The sequence below is a fragment of the Typopeltis vanoorti genome, chromosome 6 (assembly GCF_054136105.1).
Source record: "Typopeltis vanoorti isolate ZY-2024b chromosome 6, IOZ_Tvanoo_1.0, whole genome shotgun sequence".
Taxonomy (NCBI): domain Eukaryota; kingdom Metazoa; phylum Arthropoda; class Arachnida; order Uropygi; family Thelyphonidae; genus Typopeltis; species Typopeltis vanoorti.
In genome coordinates, this window is record NC_143554.1 from 107,977,650 (window position 1) to 108,002,895 (window position 25,246).

At 34.8% G+C, this 25,246-nt stretch overlaps 1 protein-coding gene across 1 annotated transcript in view; it reads right to left on the reverse strand.

Annotated features, from left to right (window-relative positions):
- The window catches only part of LOC150105784 (glutamyl-tRNA(Gln) amidotransferase subunit B, mitochondrial-like), a 116,819-nt gene that overhangs the window by 39,170 nt on the left and 52,403 nt on the right, over window positions 1-25,246 (reverse strand). Inside the window, exons 7-8 of the mRNA XM_090394556.1 lie at window positions 18,846-18,930; window positions 6,062-6,296 (exon numbers count right to left, since the gene is read on the reverse strand). Of these exons, the coding sequence (XP_090250682.1) occupies window positions 6,062-6,296; window positions 18,846-18,930 (320 nt within the window). The remainder of the gene's footprint in view (window positions 1-6,061; window positions 6,297-18,845; window positions 18,931-25,246) is intronic.

Here is a 25,246-nt window from a genome sequence, read left to right on the forward strand (position 1 = left end):
ATCTTAATCAAACCTTTGCCTTAAAGCTTATCCCTTTGCCAATCAAGAGGAAGAGAAGCAGACAATATGTAAAGAAAATTTAGAACAAAGTCAAAGTATGGCCATTTTTCCATGAGAGCAAGAGTAGAGCAGAAGAGAAAGAATTAGTTTTACTTCTCTAATCAAAATGAAAGGCTAATAATACTGAAACTACAGTACACCTGGACACAAAAGAATCCAAATCTATTCTCTGCTGAAAATGATAAGCATAAAGCTAAACAGTTATTACTCCAGAGGATGTGCCTCTGAAGTAATGACTTCAGACACATCTTATGAATATCTTGTGGCAACAGAAGCTAACAGGAATAAAACAGATGTAATACTAGAAGTTTTTAGATAACGATTGTTCGTGGGATATCATTTATAATCTAAAATCTATGAAGACTGGTAAAAAGTACTTTAAGCTAATGGTACTACCAACTGATCATCAATATAATCAGTAGCTCCACTATCTGATCAAAAATATCCAGATGCTTGCTCATCTCAGCTCTCACTCTAATATGAAAAGCATTATATGAAGTTAGTCCATCTTTTGCTATTACAACAGCCTTCATTCTTCTGGGAAAGCTTTCCACTAGAATTTGGTATGTTGCTACAGTAATTCTCTTCTATTCTTTAAGAGCATTAGCAAGATTACTGGTGCCATGTGATTCTGCCTGGCTTACAATCAATATTCCAATTCATCTCATAGATGTTCAATGAGGTTAATGTCAGAGATCTGCATAGGCCATTCAAGTTCTTCAACATCCATCTCATCAACCCATTCCTGAATAGACCTAGCTTTTGTGCATGAGGACATTGCTATGCTGATACAGGAAAGGGCCTTCACTGAACTGTTTCTATAAAGTTGAAAGCACAGAACTGTCTTGAATGTCATTATAGGCTGCAGCGTTATGATTCTCCATCAGAATCATTGGAACTAGGGATTCCCAGTCTGAACTATGAAAAAGTCCTGGACCATGACCTCCTCCATTAAACTTCACAACTGGCACAACACATTAAGTAGGTAGCATTCTCCTAGCCTGCTGAACCAAGACTTATCCACTGGACTTCCAGATGGTGAAGTGCGATTCATTATGCTTCAGCCCAATGGTGGCAAGATTTACACCACTTCATCCAGTGTGTAACATTGCTCTTGCTAATATTAGGCATGTGTGTGTGAAGATGCACACCATGGCAACCTGTGTTCTTCAGCTCCTGATGAACAGTTGTGGTGCTAGAGTTTGCTTGCAAAGGCATTTTGGAACTTGGTAACAAGTGTTTCAATGCAGAACAGAAGATCTTTTCATGCCATGTGATTCAGCACTCAGTTCTGGTCTGTGATTATGTCGTAGCCTACCAGGTTGCAATTGTGCTATTATTGTTCCTAGTCATTTCTACCTGACAATAAATACAATTGAATAAGGGCAGCTGCAGTCTGGTAGAATGGTAGAAATTCCTGAAGTGTTTCAAAGATGGCATCCTATGATGGCACGATGTTGAAATTCAGTATGACCTATTTTGCTGTTAATGTTTGTCTATGAAAATGGCAAGACTGTGTGCTTCCTTTTACACCTGTATGAGTCATGGAATTAAAATGGATATATAATATCCACTTTGTAAATAACATATTTTATATTTATATTGTAAGTCAGCAGTTAAATTTGAAGGAGGTAATAACACCTATTTCCACTCTTGTTCATCATCTATATTGATCACTTATGGGTTTGAAGTCAGCGGCAGAAATTCATTTCTGTATACAGGAGAAAGAGGATAAGTAATAAAACCTCTGAAGATATAGAATGTTTTTCCACTTAGTTAAAAATTTAACTACACTTGACATGAAATTATATTCTTGTTTTATCCTTTATTCAAGCAAAAGCAATATTTAGGCATGAGGTATCTACACAACTAGGCTACTTGTATATAGAAGCTGATGACTTCACAACAATTGCCTTAGCATTCCATGATGCAAAGCATACTTCCTTTTAGACATGCATAATGTTATGCAATAAGAAAGGGTCACTAACCAGACTGGTTATGACTTTTATTGAAGTCTCATCAGTGGAAACTAGACCCAGGAAGATGTTGAGGGTAAATTAATGCAGGTCATATTTCTCATACACAAGTAGAAAAAAAGTTATCACCTTATTGTTATAAGAAATAGATAAAAAGTTTTCCATTATGTTACAAAGTAAATTATACTTGCCAAGAAATTATATTCTTTTAATTCTTTATCCAAGTGCCAGCAAACAATGTTTGCACATGAAGTATCTTCATGACTATGCTATTTGTATATAGAGGCTGATGACTTCACATCAATTGCATGGAAATGTGTTTTGCATTATGGGATATCATGGCAATTGGTGTGAAGTCATCAGCCTCTACATACTAGTGGCCTAGTCATGAAGATATTTCATGTGCAAACTTTGTTTGCTTAGAGTTGAATAAAGGAATAAACGTGAATATAATTTCTTGGCAAGTATAATTTAGATCTCTGGACACTTCTGTATTGGTAGTGAGATCTGAAGAGAGAAAATTATCCATCATGATCCAAAGTGAAACTAGCTACTCAATCACAGTGTTCAAATTACAGGGTAAAATAAATGCTGGAGGATAGAGACAAATAGGATAGCAGTGGTGAGAAACCTTCTATTCCAGATCCCCATATATGCCCTGAAAATATCAAGTGCAACAACAGATTTCTCCAAACCATTCTGCAGCATGTGTCCAGAGGCAGGTGATGTTGGCTAAAATGCTGGAGATCTAGAATCCAAACTGATAGTCACTGATTAACTGATGAGCCTCCAGATGGTGAATACCTTAATAATCATTAAATGGTCATCACTTAAACAAAACAGGAAATTAAAGATTTGTAACAAAAGTGTTTGGAAGAAATAATAGCGGGAAGAAGACCTACTACTACTTCTTCCAAAAGAAAAAAGATTAAGATAGAGCTGGGTTGATGTGTTAGGAATATTTTAGAAGACAGAAAATAGCTAGTGAAATCAGACACCTGACAAATAATGGACAAATTTGAAAAAAAAAAAAAAAAAAATACTGATAGTAAACTAGAAATGAAATATTAATTGTGGAACTATCATAATATGTCCACACTCTGAGGACAGTTACCAGAAACCAATGACACATGCCATCATATTTTTAATAATGTTTAGAATACTAGACTTATTTCTTTCATTTTAACACTACTTAAATTTTTGGTTAAAAGACACTTTTGATTCACATCATTATTCATAATATTCATAATGTGCATATATTCAGGAACACATTAGAGGTATTACACTTGGTAAATGATGGTGTTTCTGAATAATTATAGACTGTTAGTGGTCTGAAGAAGCTTATCTACATCTGAAAGGATGGACTATATACTCTGGATATTAACATTGTTCAAATGACAGATCTCTCAAACTTGAAAATACAGTTCTCATGTTTGGGATGTTGTACTCGCTAAAAGTTCTGTCCAGGAGAAGACAGCAGTAAGAATGAAAGAGATGAATTCCAAAATCCTAGACACTTTAATAGGTTGTTCCAAAGTGTTGTTCCAAAAGTTGACTACTTTGTATTATGCTCTTTTGTTCTCCAAGACAATAACCTCGATACAAAATTAATAACGGAAAAAACTCACGTACAAAGATTATTTAATAGTATAATTTTTGCCTGTGTGTCACAGGCATCCTCAGTACATTAAGCTCAAATTAAACAATAACTGACAATTCCAAAATGCGCCACCTTAAGATAACTAAAAAGGTCAATAACTTTCCTAAAAAAAAAATCAAAAAAAAAAATCAATACAATAAAAAGTTAGGAAAGATTAGCTAATCATTTACAAATCAGCTAATCTTTCCTAACTTTTTATTGCATTGATTTTTTTTTTAGGAAAGTTATTGACCTTTTTAGTTATCTTACACCAGCTACTTAGGTGGTGCTTTTTGGAATTGTCAGTTATTGTTTAATTTGAGCTTAATGTACTGAAGATGCCTGCGACACACACACAGGCGAAAATTATACTATTAAATAATCTTTGTACGCGAGTTTTTTCCGTTATTAATTTTGTATCGATATGTCTACTCACGGTATACCTCTTTTAAAACTTAAGACAATAACCTCTTTCCCCTTAACATGTTAGGATCAACAGCCTGCCACAGCCAAGCTTATAGAAACTAAGTAATGTTATCATAGGACAGATAATCTGTGTGTATTCTTTGGATTGTTGGTTTGTTTTGTGAGATGGAAAATTTTGAGTTTCCAGAAAGAAAAAAATTTTTTTTACCACCTCTGTATGAAGACAGAATAACTTATCTTCAGCTGAAAAATGTTATAAAGGTTCCTGGAATCTGATTCCTAGAGAGGACTCATCCAGATTTTTTCAATGAAAGGGCATCATCATTACCAACTGAGCATAGAGAATCTAACTTCCTTATTAAAATCACTCATTAATAATGCTTTGCTTTCAATTATCTCTTTAAGTTACAGTTATACAAATTACTATATCCTCCACTACAGCAACACATCTACTCACAAATACATCTTCCATGTTTGTTAAACACGATGCTGCCTTGAACTCCTCTTCCAAATAGCAATCCAATATATCAACCATTTCATAGTTTAGTTTCTTTCCTGATAAGCAGGTATACCCCATTTTCACTATTCAGTCACTTTTGACAACATTAAATATTATGTAATTTGATAACATGATCATCATTCGTTATCATCAAGCTATGATTCAGAAATTCCTACTCTATGTGATTTAATTTTTCTAGTTAGTAACTTAAACCACAAAAGCTTATTTCTTTCAGCTTTGTGCATTAGTATATAAGACTTGATATGTTTAATGTACAAATTTCCATTCCATTAATCTTGAACATCCTTCCTACTATTACTTGAAAACCCTTTCCCCATTCCCTCTCCTACTTCCAGTCAACTACCATAAATTTCTTCAATTATTAACAAACTGATCCCATAAATTAAGAAGGCCACAGTGCTGTATAATTCATTAATTAATAACTCCTAATTCATCAGTGAATGGAGAACCTGTGGAACAAGTAAAGCATTTCAGCTACTTAGGCACGATTTTTAGTGAAGATGGTAAATTAAATATGGAAATAGACAACAGAATCAGCAAAGCTGGTATGGTGGGAAGTCAATTGAATAAATTCATATGGAATAAGAGCGAAATTAGTTGGAACAATAAATTAGCTGTATACAAGACAGTGTTCAAACCAGTTTTAACTTATGGATCTGAGAGCTGGGTTAGAAATAAAGCACTTGACCAAAGACTAGAGACCGCAGATATGAGAGTCCTGAGAAAGATTAGAGGCGTGAACAGATGGCATTAATGGTAATATCATATTAAAAACGAGGATATTAGGGAAAAACTTAACATTATCAGCATACAGGAATGCGTTAGCAGAGCTAATCTCAGGTGGTATAGTCACCTTAAATAGAATGGGAGAGAAAAGATTAGCAAAACAAGTGTTTTCTGCCAGGTTGGCAGGAAAACGACCCAGAGGAAGACCAAGATATATAGGTGGATTGATACGGTACAAAGTGCCTTAGACGATAGAAATATAAGATCTGATAATGTTAGAGTCTTGACAAATAACAGACTGATTTGGAGGAAAATTGTAGATAGGAAGTTAGTAATGATGTAATTTTTTCATGTAGACTATCATATCCTGTACACCCCCCTTGAGGGTACATGGCAGGAATTTGATGATGATGATGATAATTCATCAATATAAAATAAAGTCTTTTTTGAATACCAAGTTGTATTGTACTTTTTATAATATTTCCATCACTATCACAACAGTTATTGGAATAAAAGTAGTATTAATTACTATATTTCTACTACTACTGTAATGAGAACAAACTAAATTTCTGTTAGCAAGCAGGTGCAAATATACTACGAATTCAGTTACTTTTGTTCTCTCCCACACTTTTTTTTGGAAAAAAAAAAAAATAATAATTCCTTTAGAACAGAAATGTAAAGTCATGAAAGAAAGAGAAAGTTCAGAAGACTTACTGAAAGCACTGCAACATCTTCTAGGGAAATCTTGTATTTTTCTATAAGATATTGACGATTCTGTATAGGCAATTGAGGTAACATTCTTCTTAAATTATCTATATTCACAATGTCTGGAAATTCTTGTGGACTTTTGCAATCAGTGTCATCACATAACAGAAGAGAAGGAACTAACGGTTCAGGCATATATTTATGATCTTTAAAGTATACATTATCTTTTACAGTAAATGTGCACCTGAAATGAAAGTCCTAATTAATAGGACATTCACTGATATTGTATACAATATAAGATTCTGTAAAGGGACTGATCAAAGAACATACTACTCTCTAAAACAACTGCTACTTTTTTTTTCAAGCATGTTTTGTTTATAAATAACTTATGTAGAAATTTTACTAGAAACATTTCACATGCATAAATAATGTCAATAATTCTAGGTAGTAAATAACTTTCATCTGATGAAACACTACTGACCAGCTTACTGCAGGTGTGGAGTGGGTACCGCAATGTTTAGTCTCCAGAGAGGTCCAGTTTTTTTTCTCAGATGTGAAGGTTATGGCCTTGCTGGACATGTTCCACACCCCGTTATTAATAAATCACAGAGCCAGCACCTCCTCCACATGAGGGTACAGCAGTAAAACAGTTTTCAGGGGCCAGCCACTAGATAGTACCCATGGCCAAACCCAATGGTAACATGTCTCATGAGTAATCCAGCTGCTAAATGATAACTAATTGTGTAAAATTTAAACACTGCTTCTTTTCACAGAAAGCTCTCTGTATTTACAACCAGGCGAGCCAGGCTTTACTTTGGGAGCAAATTACCGCTACACACGGTTCCCTAGCCAACATAAACAGAGCTAATTTAATAAGCCAAAAGGCTATTTTATCGGTGAATATGTTAATAGAAATGGGGGATGGTAAATCCCTTTATGTTTTTATAGCCGGGTACGAAACTTGGATTGAAATCCATCGAAATGTAAAACAACATCTCTTAGGAGCTGCGTTTTACATTATGAGAGAATATTAAAGTTAGTGACGGAGCTTGCTCCACCTTTGCATGGAGTTGCCCTGGTGTTGTACTACCCAAGTGATCATTTATATTTGGGCTCACCGATAGTTTTTTCGGCATGAAACTCTATGGATTTTGATCCGAGTTTTGTACCCAGCTATAAAAACATAAAGGGATTTATCATCCCCCCCTTTCAATAAACAGAGCTATTTTAGTGCTAGAAAATGAGCTTTCAAATATGCTTAATCACGAGCTTTGGTCAGTTCTACATGATGTCTAGTGTACGGCGGCAAATAAAGAAGTCGAACGAATATGGAGTCGACATATCAACAAGTTTGATAAATTAATAAAGAATTCGGCGTCCAAACCTAAACTACAAAACCAACACTGTAGTTAACCTTTCTTCAGTTATCTTGAAACCTGAAGCACTCAACGCTCTGTCATGTGGTCACAACTTCGGCATTGCTCCTAGGAAATTACCGGTCAAGGAATTAATGATCCAGATTGAACGTGGGATTCGCCACCTTCCAAACCACATCGCCAACGATATTAGATTGGATGTAGCCTATATTCTCACAAAAGCAAAACACCAAAAACCAACATATCCATTAATGAATACACGTCACTACAAGAATTGAAGAAAAACAAAGAAATAGTTATCACCAAAGCAGATAAGGGGAACGCCACTGTGGTACTCAATCATAATGACTACACAGGTAAGCTTAAGACTTTACTATTAGATCGAGCTACTTACCTCCCTATTGAATACAATCACACCAACTCACAAATTAGAAAACTCCATAGACTCCTTAACTCCTTGGCCTGTGGAGATTACCAACAGACTAAAACTATATAACTCTAGACCCACTCCCGCATATATGGGCTCCCAAAAACACATAAAGAAAATGTGCCATTACGTCCCATAGTGGAGGGCATTGATTGACCCACTTACAAACTAGCTAAGCATTTAGCCAAAGCGCTCTCACACTATACTGGCAACACATCATCACACATAAAAAAACTCAGCCCACTTCAAAGCCAGTATAGAAAACCTTACACTCCAACATAATGACATAATGGTCAGTTTGACGTCTCCTCCTTATTCACGAATGTTACCCTCAAAGAAACCTTAGAGCTAATCCAAGCTAAATTTCCTCCCAATATCTCAGCCCTATTTCAGTTCACAATGAATTCAGGCTATTTCGTTTGACAGGAAAAATTCTACAAACAGATAGAGGGGACAGCCATGGGTTCACCACTTTCCCTACCCTTGGCCAACTTCTTTATGGAGACTTTTGAAGAGAAAGCCTTAAACTCAGCCCCACAAAAACGTGCCATATGGCTTCGCCACGTTGATGATGTGTTTGCTATATGGACACATGGCCCGGATTCACTCCTCTCCTTCCTAACACACTTAAACAACCAACACCCTAGAATCAAGTTCACCCAGGAAAAAGAGAAAAACAATAACCTCCCCTTCCTAGACACACTAGTCATCCGCCAACCCGATGGAACCTTGGTTTTCTCAGTTTATAGAAAACCCACCCATACAGGCAGATACATTCACCAACAATCCCATCACAACAATATGGAGTTATTAAGACACTATCCAACAGGGCAAAACTAATTTATTCAAATGATCAAGCCCTAACCACTGAACTAAATCACATCCTTGACACTTTCTCAGCCAATGGCTACCCTCCTAAAAGAATTTAAAAAATACTTAAATCAGTTATCCACAACCCCTCCCCCCTTCACAAAAAAGATTACTCTAAATCCATCACCATTCCCTACATCCGAGGCACCTCGGAAAAAATCAACAAAATCCTAAAAAAACATGACGACCACTTGTTACAGACCATATAGAATACTGGCATCCCTTATCCGCTCCACTAAAGACCAACCACTTCCCCTAGACCTACCTGGTGTATACCAGGTTCCGTGCAGCTGTAAATTGTCCTACTTTGGCCAAACAGGCAGGATAGCAAATATCAGAATCTCAGAACACAAGGATTACATTCGATTTCACCAGTACAGCCACTCTGGGCTTGCAGACCACGCTCTGGATACTCGCCACAGAATAAGGTGGAAGAAAGCCACAGTAATACACTGCAGCAAGTTCAAATATGAAAGACTATTCATGGAATCAGCCTCAGACCTTAGGAACATGCCAAACCTTAACAAATTTGGGAAACATTTATCAGAAGAACTTCAGCCCAAAGGCCAAGAACTACCAATATAGCCAGGCCAGGGGGCACCATCAGGACTTTAGGAAAATGGTATCTTCCTCGCTTCATTTTTCATTTTGCTGTTATGTGGTACTTGCATACTTGTCTTTGTATTAAGTTCCCAAGAAGATGGCAACGTGACATTGCCAAAATATCAGAAAGTATATATTAAAGTTTATTTAATTTATATTTCTAGTGTACGCTGTCAATTCCTTAATTATTAGTTATCATGTTTAACCAGTGTATAAGCCTCTCTACAAGAATTAATCCAGCTGCTGCTTACGGTCAGGTTGTGCCCTGGAGAAGTACAGCAGCATGCACCATGCCATGCTTGCAATAGAGTCTGAGCAATCCCTTTGTAGGTCCTGATCCCTGCTGCATGTCTCCTTGCTTTACCTGTAGCAACTCAACCAAGAGAGATAACCAAACTAGTGTTACTCTGGATATAAAAAAAATCTTCCATAAACTGGAAAAAAAATAATAATAAAAAAGTTCAACAAAACAAATTGTTTAAATAACTAAAGAAAAAAGCCAAATTAACTCCAAAATTTCATCCAACAAAAAGTATTGCTACATCCATTGCTCTAACATCCAGGGGAATAAACATTAGTGATATACAGCACCATTTACAGGCATCAAAACCCAATCTGCTATTCTTATATGAATGGCATATAAGCAGCATGACTATAGCTGCCCTTGGCTATCCCAACTTCATCTTGCATGATGCTTTTGGTAAAATGGGAGGAATCTGATTTTGTCAAATCAGACATTCCTTGCCAAAGGTTCTCAAAACCTGGAATCTCCACTTTATGACCTGCTCTGGCTCAAAATTTCCCTACCTCACTGCCTTCTTGGACTATTTATTTCTAAAAGTTGTCAAAAAAAAAAAATCTCTAAATGTTCCCAAGAAGATAATTTCACAGATTATCTTCCTAGGAGACTAACATTCATAACACAAACTGGCTCCACTTCTCTAACTATACAGATTAAGCCAGAGGGAAAGCCAAATCGTCTACTATCAGTCATACTTGGAGAGTGGTGAACAAGGAAAATAGGTTGCCAGAATCGGTTGTGAGTAGTTTCTCTTTCAATGAGTTGAAGGAGAGGTACAATAGATATTGTCTCGACAGTTTGGCTTTCTCACAGTGAGTTTTCAGACTCCATGGAGGTGCCCATGTAATAACAACAACAAGAATACATGATATAATAATAATAACAATAATAATTAAATGCGAACTGTTAACCTGCTAATCAGAATACAAGATAATTTCCATCATTCTTTCAACACTCTTTCCCCTTTCTTAACCAGCTCTCCTAAAATACACTTTAGTTGTTTGCTCTCCTCTTGGCAACCCTGACCATAAACTTATCCACATTCTAATTTTCTACAGATCAATCCCCACCCCCCAAATCAATCTCAGCTTGTACTCTATGTTGAAAGTTTATTTTTCACTTGGTTAGAGTATAATAAATTTAGTTTAATCCTTTATCCGAGTGTGAGCAAACAAAGTTTGCTCCTGAAAGTATCTTCAGGACTGGGGTAAGGTGGTACAACACCAGGGCACTCCTTGCAAAGGTGGAGCAAGCTACCAACACTCCTATCTCAGTAGCTCCCATAATGCAAAACACATCTCCTTGCGGATATGTCTAATGTTATGCATTAAGGGAAAGGCCACAACCCAGACTAAGTGCAGTGGTGTTGTACCACCTTACCCCAGTCCTGAAGATACTTTCAGGTGCAAACTTTGTTTGCTCACACTTGGATAAAGGATTAAACTAAATTTATTATACTCTAACCAAGTGAAAAATAAACTTTCAACATCTTTCTCTAAGTCCAGAGTAAATTATTAAAAAAGGGTGGCACACCAATTGGCAATTCCTATAGGTAGAGATGACCTGCTAATGCTTCTGCCTGATATCTCCACTTGGGCCTGGCTCCCACTGAAGAGACCTCAATAAAGGTCGAAACTAGTCTGGGTTGTGGCCCTTCCCTTAATGCATAACATTAGACATATCCACAAGGAGATGTGTTTTGCATTATGGGAGATACTGAGATAGGAGTTTTGGTAGCTTGCTCCACCTTTGCAAGGAGTGTCCTGGTGTTGTACCACCTTACTCCAGTCCTGAAGATACTTTCAGGTGCAAACTTTGTTTGCTCGCACTTGGATAAAGGATTAAACTAAATTTATTATACTTGTACTCTATGGCACTAAAATGAAGTAAAACAAGGATGATCTCTGGGTTTCTATGTTTTGTTTTCCAAGTAAATATGAAATAATCCTTACTGGAATGAGCACCTTTCACCACTCTACTATCCCCCCCCACCACCACCATACAAGTTCTGGTTCTCTAAAAAAAAAAGTCCAAGATAAAAAAAAAAATTAGCATATATTCAATGGCTCAAGTCAAAAACTTTAGCTTCTCACACTAGCAGAAACACGTGTACCAGAATCATCAACAAATCAAGCAGACTTTGTAAGGGCCAAATGGAATAAGTTTGACTCCTGCTCATCTGCCAGTCAAGCCTTCTGTTCCCTTGATAAGGCTCTTAGGCATAATTTCTGTCCTTTCTTGTTTCCACCTGTTGATGGTACCACGGTAACATTATGTAAAGATAAAGAATCAATCTTTTTCTCCAATTCTAGTAAAGACAATCAAAGCAAATTGCCTCCTGCAATATCACAAAATGCTCACAGTGCATACTCTGATCTTATGCCAAAGGACTTCAGAAAGTTCTCATTAGTCCTGTACTAATGTCTTCCAGTCCAGATAGTATCTCTTCAGTTGTACTCAAGAATTAATACTTATCCTGTATTGCCTATTATCAGTTTTCATACTCATCTGGCATTTACCGAACAGCATGAAAGAAAGCCTTCATCCTAAAGGGAAATCATCCCATTGCTTTCACCTCAATATTCTTGAATGAGATAGAGAAGGTCATCAACAGCCAGCTTCTTCACTAACTAGAAACCTGTCAGTTAATCAATGCTCCCCACAATGTGGATTCTGACATTCCTCATTCTATACCAAACTGTTAAAAGAAAGATTTTTAATTAATATTTAATCCTTATATTAATCCTGTCATAGAGATGATCTCTGTTCAACAATTATTTTTATTTCTGAGTGTACCTATATATGCACAAGGGTTCACTCCGATTGATGCAATGAACTCCTTTTTACTATTGCTTTCAGAATCCAAAAAAATCACTGACTTACTACCAAAATACAAAATAAACACATTTAATATAACAAAAAATATATATATACACTTCAAACAACTTTACATAACTATAACTAACTACAGAATTAATTGGATCCAAGGCCTTTTAAAAATAAGCTTACACTTAAGACTAGACTAAACACTTTGTTTTCACAATGACAAAATGTTCATAGCCAGTTTCTTTCTCTGTCAAGGCCCTTTTCTGAAGATATATGATTTTATTCTTCATTTTCAGAGGATCCTTTCTCATCACTCATGTAGCACACAATAATTCTTTCTAACTCAATTCTGTCCTTTTTTAGTAGAATTAATAGTTAGATCCAGCGTCCTTAAGACAGATGAAACTTCCTAATCAGAGTTTTCTCGAACATTCCTTTAGAACATAAATAGCAATTTCTTCTTTTATTCACTAATGCTTATTAACAGTTTTAACTCTTCCACTTTAAAAAATTCACAGTTCTAAGATTCCCTTTTCTGAATCTACTACTAATCTTCCAATTAGCGTTTCTTCGAATATTCCTTTTAAAACTTCTATAGCAATATTTTCTTTTATTTATCAATACTTATTCCACTTTGAAATGCCATAGTTAAATGATTCCTTTTTCGGAATATACTATTGATTTTCCTCCGACTGTCACATAAAAAAACTCAAATTCCTCCGAATCTAAATATCTGCTGGCTTGTGTTCTAATTTTCTCTCCGAACACTCTTCTTATTTACTCCTGTTACTCTGATACCGAACGCTATTCTTGTCAGCTGTCAATCACACTCAAACTTCTCGGCAAGCATGTGCACTCCTTGAAAGTGGCAAGCAAGAAACTAAATATAATGGCTGACACGTAGATTACGTTAGCGTAATGAGGATGTCTCTTCAAAACACAACACTTGATAATTTTAAACTACAATAAAATTTTTTAAAGTAATACAACTAATCAAATCCAGTAAGTACATAAATTTTTAACTGCTTTACATTTCACTTTGACAAAATAATTTCAATAACGGGCACATTGCAAGTGCCGACAATGCATGTCATGAAACTAAAACTAATAAACATTCTAACATAAGCAATACTTAAAAATATTCAGAATTTTAAATTATGATTATTTTTACATCAGTTTTATCTTTCTCTGAAAAAAAATATTTTTTTAATTTTTTTAAATATTTAACCTATATCTAAGAAAACTTTTAATGCTTATTCCTAGATCTTAAAAAATAATGTGATTCCTGCTTATCATTATTTATACTCTCAGAATCACTAGTTTCAGAATCATCTGATGCTAGAGATAATTCTGAATTTTCTTCTTCCAATTTACTATACTTATAAATTTCATTTCTGTAGTTTTCAAATATATCATTTAAACTACTTGAATTATGCTCTAAATCTACAGAATCATCACTATCAGAATCAAATTCTACAGGTGTTTGAGATTCTACAGGTTTCTGAGATTCTTTATCCTTACTAACTAAATTAGAGGTATTTTCACATTCCTCTGGGCTTACTTAACACTATATTAACTAACCTATGATATTCTGCTGCTGTTTCATCAATGTTAGAGTCAGTTTGATTATCATCACTCTTACATCGTACATTATCTGAATTATGTATCCTGGGATTTCAAAAATTTCCTGCACTAGGTTTTGTTTTACCCAAATTTCTTAATTTTCTCCCTTGCTGTGTATTGGAAATATGAGGTTTAAAACTATTCCCTTTCTTAGTAACTGATTGTGAATGAGATGCACAATTAGTATCAAGAAAACAACTCTGATGCTTCAATATTCTATTCATATTGTCTCCTAATATAACTAAATTTCTACTCCCTAAAAAATACTTTTTTAACCTATCCGAGTGTACATTTATAATTTACTAGGATTTTTGACATCTTGAATCCTAAAATTCATAGGAGAAAATTTTTCTAGAATTCTATATGGACCTAAAGCTTTCCTTCCTAATTTTCCAACTCTTTTTTTATACTAGATTTATCATCTAACAATACTAAATCTCCTGGTGTAAATGACTTATACTTTCTAAAACGATTTATATACTGCCTAGTTTTCTGAGAACTTAATTTACTAATTTCACCTACTAATCATTGAGTAGTGGAAAATTTATCTGCAACTCTTTCCATATACTCATTTACGTCATTGTATCCTGTATTAGGAATGAATTCATTATAAACAAATTCATTAGGAAAGATTGGATCAAAACCATATAAAGCAAAAGATGGTTTTCTTTGATAGCAGAATGAAAAGCAGATCCACATGCAAATAATGCTTGAGAAAGATATGTGTCCCAATCATTCATTTTAGTGTTTGCCAGACTGGAAAGTATTTGCTTTATATTTTTATTCAGCCTTTCACACGCACAAACTATTGCACTGTGGGTGGTAAGGTGTAGTAAAAATATTCCTAACATTGAGTAATTTACATAACTGTAACAACAGTTCAGATGTGAAATTTGTTCCTTGATCTGAAAATAAGGTCTGAGGAGTTCCATATCTACAAATTATCATATTCAAGAGCTTTCTTGCAATAGTCTTTGCAGTTTGATCCTTCACTGAGACTGTTTCAGGAAATCTAGTTAGCATATCTATGACTACTAGAATGTACCTATTGCCTTTTTTAGTAATTGGCAGTGGACCTACCACATCAATAGCAACAGCCTGAAAAGGTCTAATTGGAATTAGAAATGGTTGTAATGGAGCTTTTTCTCTGAAAGGGGATCTTATTTGGCACTTATGGCATGATTTGACACATGTGAGTATGTCACTCTTCATACCTTTCCAGATATAACGATCCTTTATTCTTTCCCAAGTTCTAGAAAATCCTTGGTGTCCTGCCAAGTCAGAATCATGGAAAATGTACATAATCCAAGGAATCATTTGAGTTGGTGCCAATATTTTCACTTTCAACCTTCCTTCTTCCATTTGTCTAGATAAGAATAATCCATCTTTATCAAAATGTAAGTTTTCCAGGTTTAAAAATGTATCCAGTTGAGTCTCACCCTTCAATACTGCTTCATAAATAGTTTTGAATATGGGATCATTTTTCTGAGCTCGGACAATCTCATCCTTTTCCCAAATTTGTGAACTAGGTTCCTTATTCTTTATAGTCTCAATATTAAACACTTGATCATTATCATCATCAGCATGTTTAAAAACTTCAGGAGACTGCTCTAATTTTCCATTGTCATCTGATTTCCTGTCCAAACAGTATTCTAGTCCACACAAGGACACTGTATAATCAACAAAATTGCATGCAAAACCATGACATTTCAGAAAATCAATTCCAAATAGTACATTTGAATTTGAGGATTCTGAAAGAACTATTAATGGATGACAAACTTTCAATGGAAAACAAGGAATTGAAATAAAAACATTCATTTGCTTATTAGCTGAAATTTCTGATTCAAATATACTCTTTAATTTAATTGGACAACTTAAAACTGAAATGTCATTTGGAATTAGAGATTTAATTCTGTTAAACAAACTATAAGAAATGAGTGAGATATGTGCACCTGTGTCAAGCAAGATTTCACAAGGCATATCTTCAATAAATCCTTATGGAACTGTCAAAGGATTACCTCCATTAGCATAAGGAACTAATGATACATCAAACTCTCTTTTAGGGTTGGAGCTGTCTTTAGCTTTACCCATGTCTAATGAGTAGTTTGATATTTTTGTCCTTGCCAGCATAATATTGGAATAATAATTATTCACAGATTTTTCTTTATTCTCAGATTTCTTATGTTGAAAACAAGATTTATTCCTAACATAATGGTCTTTAGCAAAATGATTTATTACATCTAAAGCATTTTGGAACATATCTCCTTTGAGATCTTTTATTCCTATCAATACCGTTAGATTTATAAAAGAAAGATTGATTATCTGTATGATTCTTGGATATTGTTAAATCAGATATCATCTTAAATAGAAGTTCCTGTCCTTTTACTATTGGTCTTTGTTGTCTTTCTATTTCTTCACTAAGAAATGTTTTTAGTTCCTCTAATTTTCCCAAATCATGCAATTGTACCTTGGAATCAGATTCTGGAGATTTACAGAAATTTCCTTAGACTGTTTCTTTTTCTTAGCTCCTTTTAATTTTTGAAACTTTCCTTCTCTCACTTTATCTGTAGCCACAATGCTAGGAGAATGAATTTCATTATAGTGAAAAGAGTTCAACTGCTTATTGTTTGAGGAATGAAATATATCTCTAAGTCTCTTTTCCCTAACAAGTTTAAAACACTGGTGAAGATTTTTAACCTTTTTCTTGTATGCTGTTTCTTTCAAATTATCTTTAAGGCCATGCCTAAATTGATTAAACCATTCTAAAGAGGATTTTTCTTCAGATGAAACATTAAATTTATGAGCAATGTTCCAAAGTATGATAATATTCTGAAACAGACTCCCTATTACCTTGGATGCACTGTTGAATTTTCCAAATGTTAGGCCCTAATTCTCCCACACTTGAAAATTCTGATATTAGCAAACTTTTAAAAGTTGCATAACTGTCAGTGTCTCTCAGTAAAGGAGATGTGTTTAAGAATGTTTTGGCTTTCCCAACAATTTATTATGAAGTATAATCAACAAATGAAAATCTGACCATTTTCCTAAATCTCTAATTTTTTCAGCATATTTAAAAAATGTTTCTACACTTTCATTACTGTCTCCTGAGAAAGAAGGTATTACTAAAGTTGGATTAACAAACTTAAAAAATTCCTCATCTTTAACTAAAGAAACTTCACTACTAGAATTGCTATCTCCTGTAGCCATTATACTTGAGTCAAGATTCTTTCTGGATTCTAAAATAATTAAGTCATAACCAATCCTGTTGACTGCACCATTTGTTAAAAGAAAGATTTTTAATTAATATTTAATCTTTATATTAATCCTGTAGATTGTGCCATTGTTAATAGAAATGAGAGAGATTTTTTATTAGATATTATGATAATATTTAATAAAAAATCTCTCTCATTTCTATTAACAAAACCTCCTCACCATACCTTTGATGATCTGTATGGACACATCTAGAGAACTCATGTGGTCACTTTTTAATATATTTCCAATGAGTATAATCACATCTGGCATCAAGGCTTTCTCAACAAGTTACCATCTTATGGTCTCCCTTCTGCTCTTCTTAACTGGATTGCCAACTTCTTTTCTGGTCATTCATTACATGCCATGGCAAATGACTTCCAATCATTAGATTTATCAATGCTGGAATACCTTAGGGCTCTGTCTTCTTGCCAAGGCTCTTCCTTCCTGTACATCAGTGTCCTCTCTCTTTAATTTGAAGTTAAATTTCATTCATAGGTTTGCTGATGAAAGTTTTCTCCATTCCTCATCTTAATTCAAGAAACCTTGTAGTACTCAAATGATTCAGGCTTCAAGATCTTCCAAGCCAATACTGATCTTCTCACCATTCTGAAGTGAAGTGGAGTGAAGATATAATCTAGTGAATTTTAATGCTATCAAAACACAGTTCTGTCTTATTATGGACGAAAGCTCTTACTGCACTCCCTCTTACTTTTAATAATGTTCTGATTTCTAGTCAAGATCAGTTTTTGCTTATTGAGCTTTAGCTGACTCACATCTAGCTTATTCTGGCATAAATATATTGCATCCATAACTTCTTCAGCCTCCAAAAAAAAAACTTGGTACTCTTTTTCATTTAAACCACTACATCTCTCCTGCTCAACTCCTAACACTTTATAAATCCCAAATCTGATAGACCTTACATTATTCTCGTATTTGGGATGGAACACCTAAAACTTCCTAAAAATTCTTGATTTTTAGGAAGAGAACAATCTGCCTAATCAGTGAACTCCCCCCTTTCTTTCTTTCTCTCTGCCCCCCCCCCCAAAAAAAAAAGACTCCCTCCAGTCACCTTCTTTCTCATAGGTGCTCTGTTTCTGCATTATACTTTTCTTAGGTACTTTCATGGACACTGTCCGCCAAACTCTACTACCATTCCTATTATGTAAGAACAAGAGCAGATCAACATCAGTAACTCAATTTAACTGCAAAAATGTCAAACCAACATCATCTTCCTTCATTCTATCTACCTCTGTTCTTTGGAAAAGCCTTCTTCTCCACTAACTACAACCTAGCTTTTCAGAAAACTAGTTAACAGATTCTTTCATTTCTCCTTCACCATAAGCCCCCCCCCACCCCCCACCCACACACGAGTGTTGTATTGTAGTCTTGTGACCACTTGTGTGGGATCAATATAAATAAAAAAAAAGTAATAATTTTTTTATGTTTATGCTCCCTCAATTTATTTAAATTTACTCTAGAGATATATATGATGATCCAAAAATATGAAATTCTTACTTTTTTATTGAATCATACTTTCTGATTTCATTTATTATCTTTGCACCACTCTCTAATAAATCAATTTGATGATTTATTTCATAATCTGAAAGTAGAAACAAATAACATGGAGTAAATAGATACAAATAAGCACAACTGTACTATGACACATTTTGTTAAGTTCAATCCAAAAGAAAAAAAATATTAAAAATTCAAGTTAAAGAAAAAATAACATCAAATCATTGTAAAAATTAATGCATATAATTTTACTTAAATTTAAAGCATTATTACAGTGAGCAATGGAATTTCTGCTCAATTCATGCATTTAAATTATTTGTTTGCTTACATATTTATCCAGTGAATTTAGAAACACTACTACTAATGAATACCAGTAGTGTTTCTAACAAACTCACTGGATAAATATGAAAGCAAACAAATAATTTAAATGCATGAATTGAGCAGAAATTCCATTGCTAGATACTGCAGTAACAATCTCACTACAGAAAAAAAAAATTATACTGAACTTGCCTAGAGTAACAAATTACTAAAAACTACTTTCCACAGTTCCATATCATCAGTGTTTTTAAAAGGAAATTCTCTATACTGCAACCTTTCAAACATGAGGAGTCATCCAACTGTCTTATAATACGTATTCAAGAAGAATTAAAAAATACATTAAAGATGCCAAGAAATTATATTCTTGGTTTCATCCTTTATCCAAGCATAAGCAAACAAAGTTTGCACATGAAGTCACTTCATGACTGGGTTACTTGTATATAGAGGCTAATGACTTCATCAATTGCCTTAGTATCCCATAATGCAATGCATTATGTTTGTAATATACAAGCCACTATATACAAGTAGCCCAGTCGTGATGTGACTTCATGTGCAAACTTTGTTTGCTTACACTTGAATTATTATTATTACGGGTATCTCCATGGAGTCAGTAGACTCATCGCGGGAGACCCAAACTAGCAAAACAATATCTGTCATATCTCTTCTTGAATTCATTTACAGACAAAGAGCTCACAACTAAGTCAGGCAATGAATTCCACTCATTCACCACCCTCCAGGCAAAAAACCTTGTTCTGACACCTTTGTTAACCACACTCTTCTTTAATTTCCAGAGATGGCCTCTTGTTCTTCCATCACTATCACACAGCTGAAACATTTCCCCTGCATCAATCCTATAAAAACCTTTTAGTAATTTGAATGTTTCTATCATATCCCCTCTTTTTCGCCTATCAACCAATCTCTGCAATCCACAAGCTCTCAATCTATCAATGTAGGGAGCATTTTTTATATCACTCACCAACTTGGGTGAGTGATATAAAATAGAATAAAGGATGAAGCCAAGAATATAATTTCTTGGTATCTTTAATTTATAGTATAACCAAGTGAAAAAACTTTCAATAAGGATTAAAAAAAGTCTCCCTCTTTTTTCTGTTTCAAAGGTAAAACTAAATAAAGGGTTGAGGAATTGCAAAAAAAAAAGTCTGCAAGAGCCTTTGGGTCATGAGGTCAAATGTTAATGACATTGTCTATACATATAAACTAGATTCTCGATTTGGGGAAAGGGGAGGGGGGTTCAAATTTATGGTCAAAGTTTCAAATGATTCTATGTCTAAGTTAGCAATGAGGTGAAAGTTTCAACTAGTTTAAAGAGCTAACGCGTCTAAAATAGTCCAATTTAAGATAGTGCTTATAGAGCTCACAAATGTCTAACGAAAGGGAAAGATTTCAGAAATGAGTTCCAAAATGATGTATACTTGTTGATATGCTTGTTGAGTAATGATGCAAAGCGTTTAGCAAGTTTCTAAGAATAATTAATGGCATCCATGCAGATACCATTAACTGTTCTACTTAGATCCCTGGATTATCCAAGATCCACAAACCTGGACCCCCCCCCCCCATTGCGAAGAGATCCAGTTTTGTAGACCTTAAATAACTCAAGGAAGGGGCTTGACATTGTCAGCATCCAGGAATATTAGGAAGGAGCTTGACATTGTCAGCATCCAGGAATATGTTAGCAGAGCTGATCTCAGGTGGTATGGTCAGTTAAATAGAATGGGAGAGGAAAGATTGGCAAAACAAGTGTTCTCTGCCAGGTTGGCAGGAAAACGACCCAGAGGAGGACCAAGATATAGGTGGATTGATACGGTACATGTGCCTTGGACGATAGAAATATAGGATCTGATAATGTTGGAGTCTTGACAAGTAACAGACTGATTTGGAGGAAAATTGTAGATAGGAAGTTGGTACTGATGTGATTTTTTCATGTAGTACTGTCATGTCCTGTACACCCCCCCCCTCAAGGGGTGTACAGGGGTGTCCTGTACACCCCTTGAGGGTGCATGGCAGAAATTTGATGATAATGAAATAACTCAAGCCTTGGCGTTTGTGTGTGGGGGTGAAACTTTAACTTATTCAAAACTTCAGCAGGCAACTTAGAGTACTATCCAAGAAACTAGAAGTGTTGTTTTGTATTGTAGCTGTAAGATTCCAATTTACTAACATATGATAACGTAGAAGTTTTCTAAAACAACATAGGATTAGAACAGTTTATAAACCACTGAATAGATACCTCTCTCCTGAGACAAAAGACTGCTAAGCTCTTCATGCATTTACAATAATTATAATCCCTGTCAACTCAAAATGGATTAGCATAACACCTCAGATAACGACTGCTGAGTTATCTGAATAAAACTAATTATGGAAAATCATTATGAGGAATGCAACTCTTACCTCAAGTTTCGTGCTTGTTGGTACTTGTTCACTAGGTTATATCATTTTTGTTTTGGTTGAAACTATGTCTTTCAAGTTCCTAGATAACGCAAGTTTGAGCTACTGAAACATTTGCATGTAAATATTTAATTTAGTTAAGTTTATTTCATTCTTATTCCATGAAGTGATCTTTCCAGAAAACTTCAACATGAATGAGTAGGCTCTGATCTCAAAGGTGGTAGGAAAATGGGATGCACTTGCCAGCGTGAGCAGTTGTAAGACAAAGGCATAGCAACTAATAAACTAATGTACTATTTCCATATGGACAGCCATTTGCATGACTCCTAATAGAGCATAAGTTCCCCCTGGTTCATCCCCTTGTTATAAACCATGCAAATACACTCCTTTCTTTCATGCTTACACAGTGATCAGAATACATTATCAAAAATTATGGAGACAACTACCATGTTAGAACAAAACTTTAGTTTAATATAAACCAAAATGAACACTCGATGTTTTGACCTTCATATCAAGGTCATCATCTGGAGCATACGCATATATACAAAGAAACAAGCTGCACTACAATCTACATGGTTTGCTAAAGTGACCAACTGACCAACCGTTACAACAATTATTGGCATGACCTCTGGTGAGGGGAGGGGGGAAAACCTCTACTACATCAAAGCTAGAGTCCTATTATTATTATTATCTATTAGGTTATAAAATTAAATTGAGCTGGAGAGCAACATGTTAAAGTCCTAAAGTATGCTGGAAATGAAGTAGGCTAAATATGTGCCATCCAAATTCTTGAAATTTTTATGCCACCATTATTGTTGAGATTAGAGTTAATCAGAATTTCACAGGTTTCTTTAAATTTTCTTTAATACCAGGTTTTTGTATGATGTAAAGAGCAAGTACTTTTCCAATCAATTTAGTGTAGGTGTTGAGAGCGTGATCTAAGAGGCCTGATTCACCAAAATTATTATATTTAATGTGTCTTTTTGTGTTTTTTTTTTAATATAAGGATTGTACGTCCAGTTTCACCAATATAAGGTAAGTTACAGGTGCAGTAGATGCAATAAACTCCAGGATGTGTCAATGGGGGGAGAGGATCCATCCTTAGAGGAGTTGAATATGTTTTTTTAATTTTATAGGTGGTTTAAAAGTGGCATTAAGATCATAATGGTGTAGGATTCTATTGATTTTTTTGGATAATCCTTTAATGTATGGGATGGCTATGGTTTTACTGTAATCTATATTATTTTTTGAAGTTTTATGAAGAACTTTATTAATAGTATTTTTGTTATAGCCATTATTTATAAATGTGTTGCTAATAATCTTTAATTCTTGTTTAAGAGCTTGTTGATTAGAGCAAATTATTATACTCTGTTTTTAAGGGTGTTAATGACTCCAGATTTTTGCGACAGGTGGTGATATGAGTTAGAATGTATATACTGGCCAGTACGTGTCGGTTTGCGGTAAACCGTGAAGGATAGACTGCCTGGCGGGAGACGTGTGACCAGTGTATCCAGGAACGCGAGTGAGTTCTGATTTTCAATTTCAATAGTAAATTGTATGCGTTTGTGTTGTTTGTTCAGGTGGCTAAGGAATTTGTTTTAAAGTTTGTCGATATATATATATATATATATATATATATATAAACATGTTACTCACCAGCCCAATTTAATTTTGTAACCTAATAGATAATAATAATAGGACTCTAGCTTTGATGTAGTAAAGATTTTTTTCCCCTCCCCAGAGGTCAGGCCAATAATTGTTGTAACGGTTGGTCAGTAACTTTAGCAAACCATGTAGATTGTAGTGCAGCTTGTTTCTTTGTGTGTATATATATATGTGTGTGTGTGTGTGTACTCCAGATGATGACCTTGATATGAAGGTCAAAACATCGAGTGTTCATTTGGTTTATATTGAACTAAAGTTTTGCTCTAACATGGTAGTTGTCTCCATAATTTTTGACAATGCATGTAAATACACTCTTAGTTCCCATTTTCTATTCTATGACTTTGCTTAGTTCTGCATTTAATATAAATAGACTATTCTGCATTTGATATCAGAATGAGCTTGGTTTTGCTAAGCCACTTTAGACATGAAAAAGGAAGAAACAACTGTCAAAAGAAGTTCTGTACAGTCCTTTCCAAGAGAAGACATCCAATGATGAAACCAGCAACTGAGAAGCAAAAAGATCAAGTACAAAAACATCATCATACCAGCCTGGTTGGACGAGTGGTTAGCATATCCACTTTCCAACCAACAGGATGTGGGTTCAAATCCCACCAGGTCTGAAGTGGCTTGAAAATCTTCCATGTTTGGTCTCTAGATAAGGTTTCCAGACTATGTTAAAAAGGAATAAAAAATTTAAAAATATATAAAATTGTTAAAAATGGGAGGAAAAAATTCCTTAGCCCACCCATAGTACAAATGTACTATAGGTTTACTAATAACCTTTCATGTACGGAAACCACATATAAAAAAAAAAGTTCAAAAATGGCAGAGGATAATTTTATGTTTTTTTTCCTTGCTATCCAAAGTAACAAATTATTTCTTTGATCCCTATAACTATGTGACAGTAAGAGTTGAGTTTTTATCATTTGTGTCCAAGTTTAATTAAAACTGAGGAAATCCTAAAAATTTGATTTAAGTGCTTTTGAAAATAACCACCAAAATGTAACATTTTATTTAATATGACTCCCATTATCTACCAAAGATTGTAAACCTACAGTATACATTAGTACTATGGTGGAATAAGGTTTCATCATCACGAACCATGGGCTCACTGCCCATTGGTGTCCAATGCCTCCTTCACTATCTTCTTCCACCTTTCTTTGTCCAGTGCACAGTGTCACAGTTTCTGTATAGCCATTCCACACCAGTCCTTTATGTCGTCTATTCCATTCTCTGCATGATCTACCTCTTCTGGTTACACCATCCACAATACCAAACATGAATGTCTTTGAAAGTTTATTTTTCACTTGGTTAGACTATAATAAATTTAGTTAATCCTTTATCCAAGTGTGAGCAAACAAAGTTTGCGGCTCAAAATATCTTCAGGACTCGGGTAAGGTAGTGCAACACCGGGCAACTCGTAGCAAAGGTGGACCAAGCTAACATCACTCCTATCTCAATATCTTCCATAATGCAAAACACTTCTCCTTGCGGATATGTATAATGTTATGCATTAGGGGAAGGGCCACTACCCAGAATAGTTTTGACCTTCATTGAGGTCTCTTCAGGAGAGTGGGAGAGAGCCCAGAAGTGGCGATGCCAGGCAGAAGCAATGGCGAGGCATCTTTACTTATAGGAGTTGACAAAAGGTGTGCCACCTTTTTATTAAAGAGCAATCTCTGTTTGCTCACACTTGGATAAAGGATTAAACTAAATTTATTATGAATGTCTTTATTTTCTGGTCCTCACTCATTCTGCAGATGTGTCCAAATAATTGCAGCTTCCATTTTATAATCTTCTGCATTAAATTCTCCTTTGGTTGTATCTTCTGATAGAGCTCTTCATTTGTGATTTTATGTACCCATCCTATTCTTAGACTCTTCCTGTAACAAGTTCTTTCAAATGCCAAAATTCTTTTTCTTGATTCCTTATTTATTACCCACATTTCAGATCCATACAGTATATCACTAAAGATGCATGTTTTCATCACTCTTAGTTTTCTTTGCAGGCTGAGC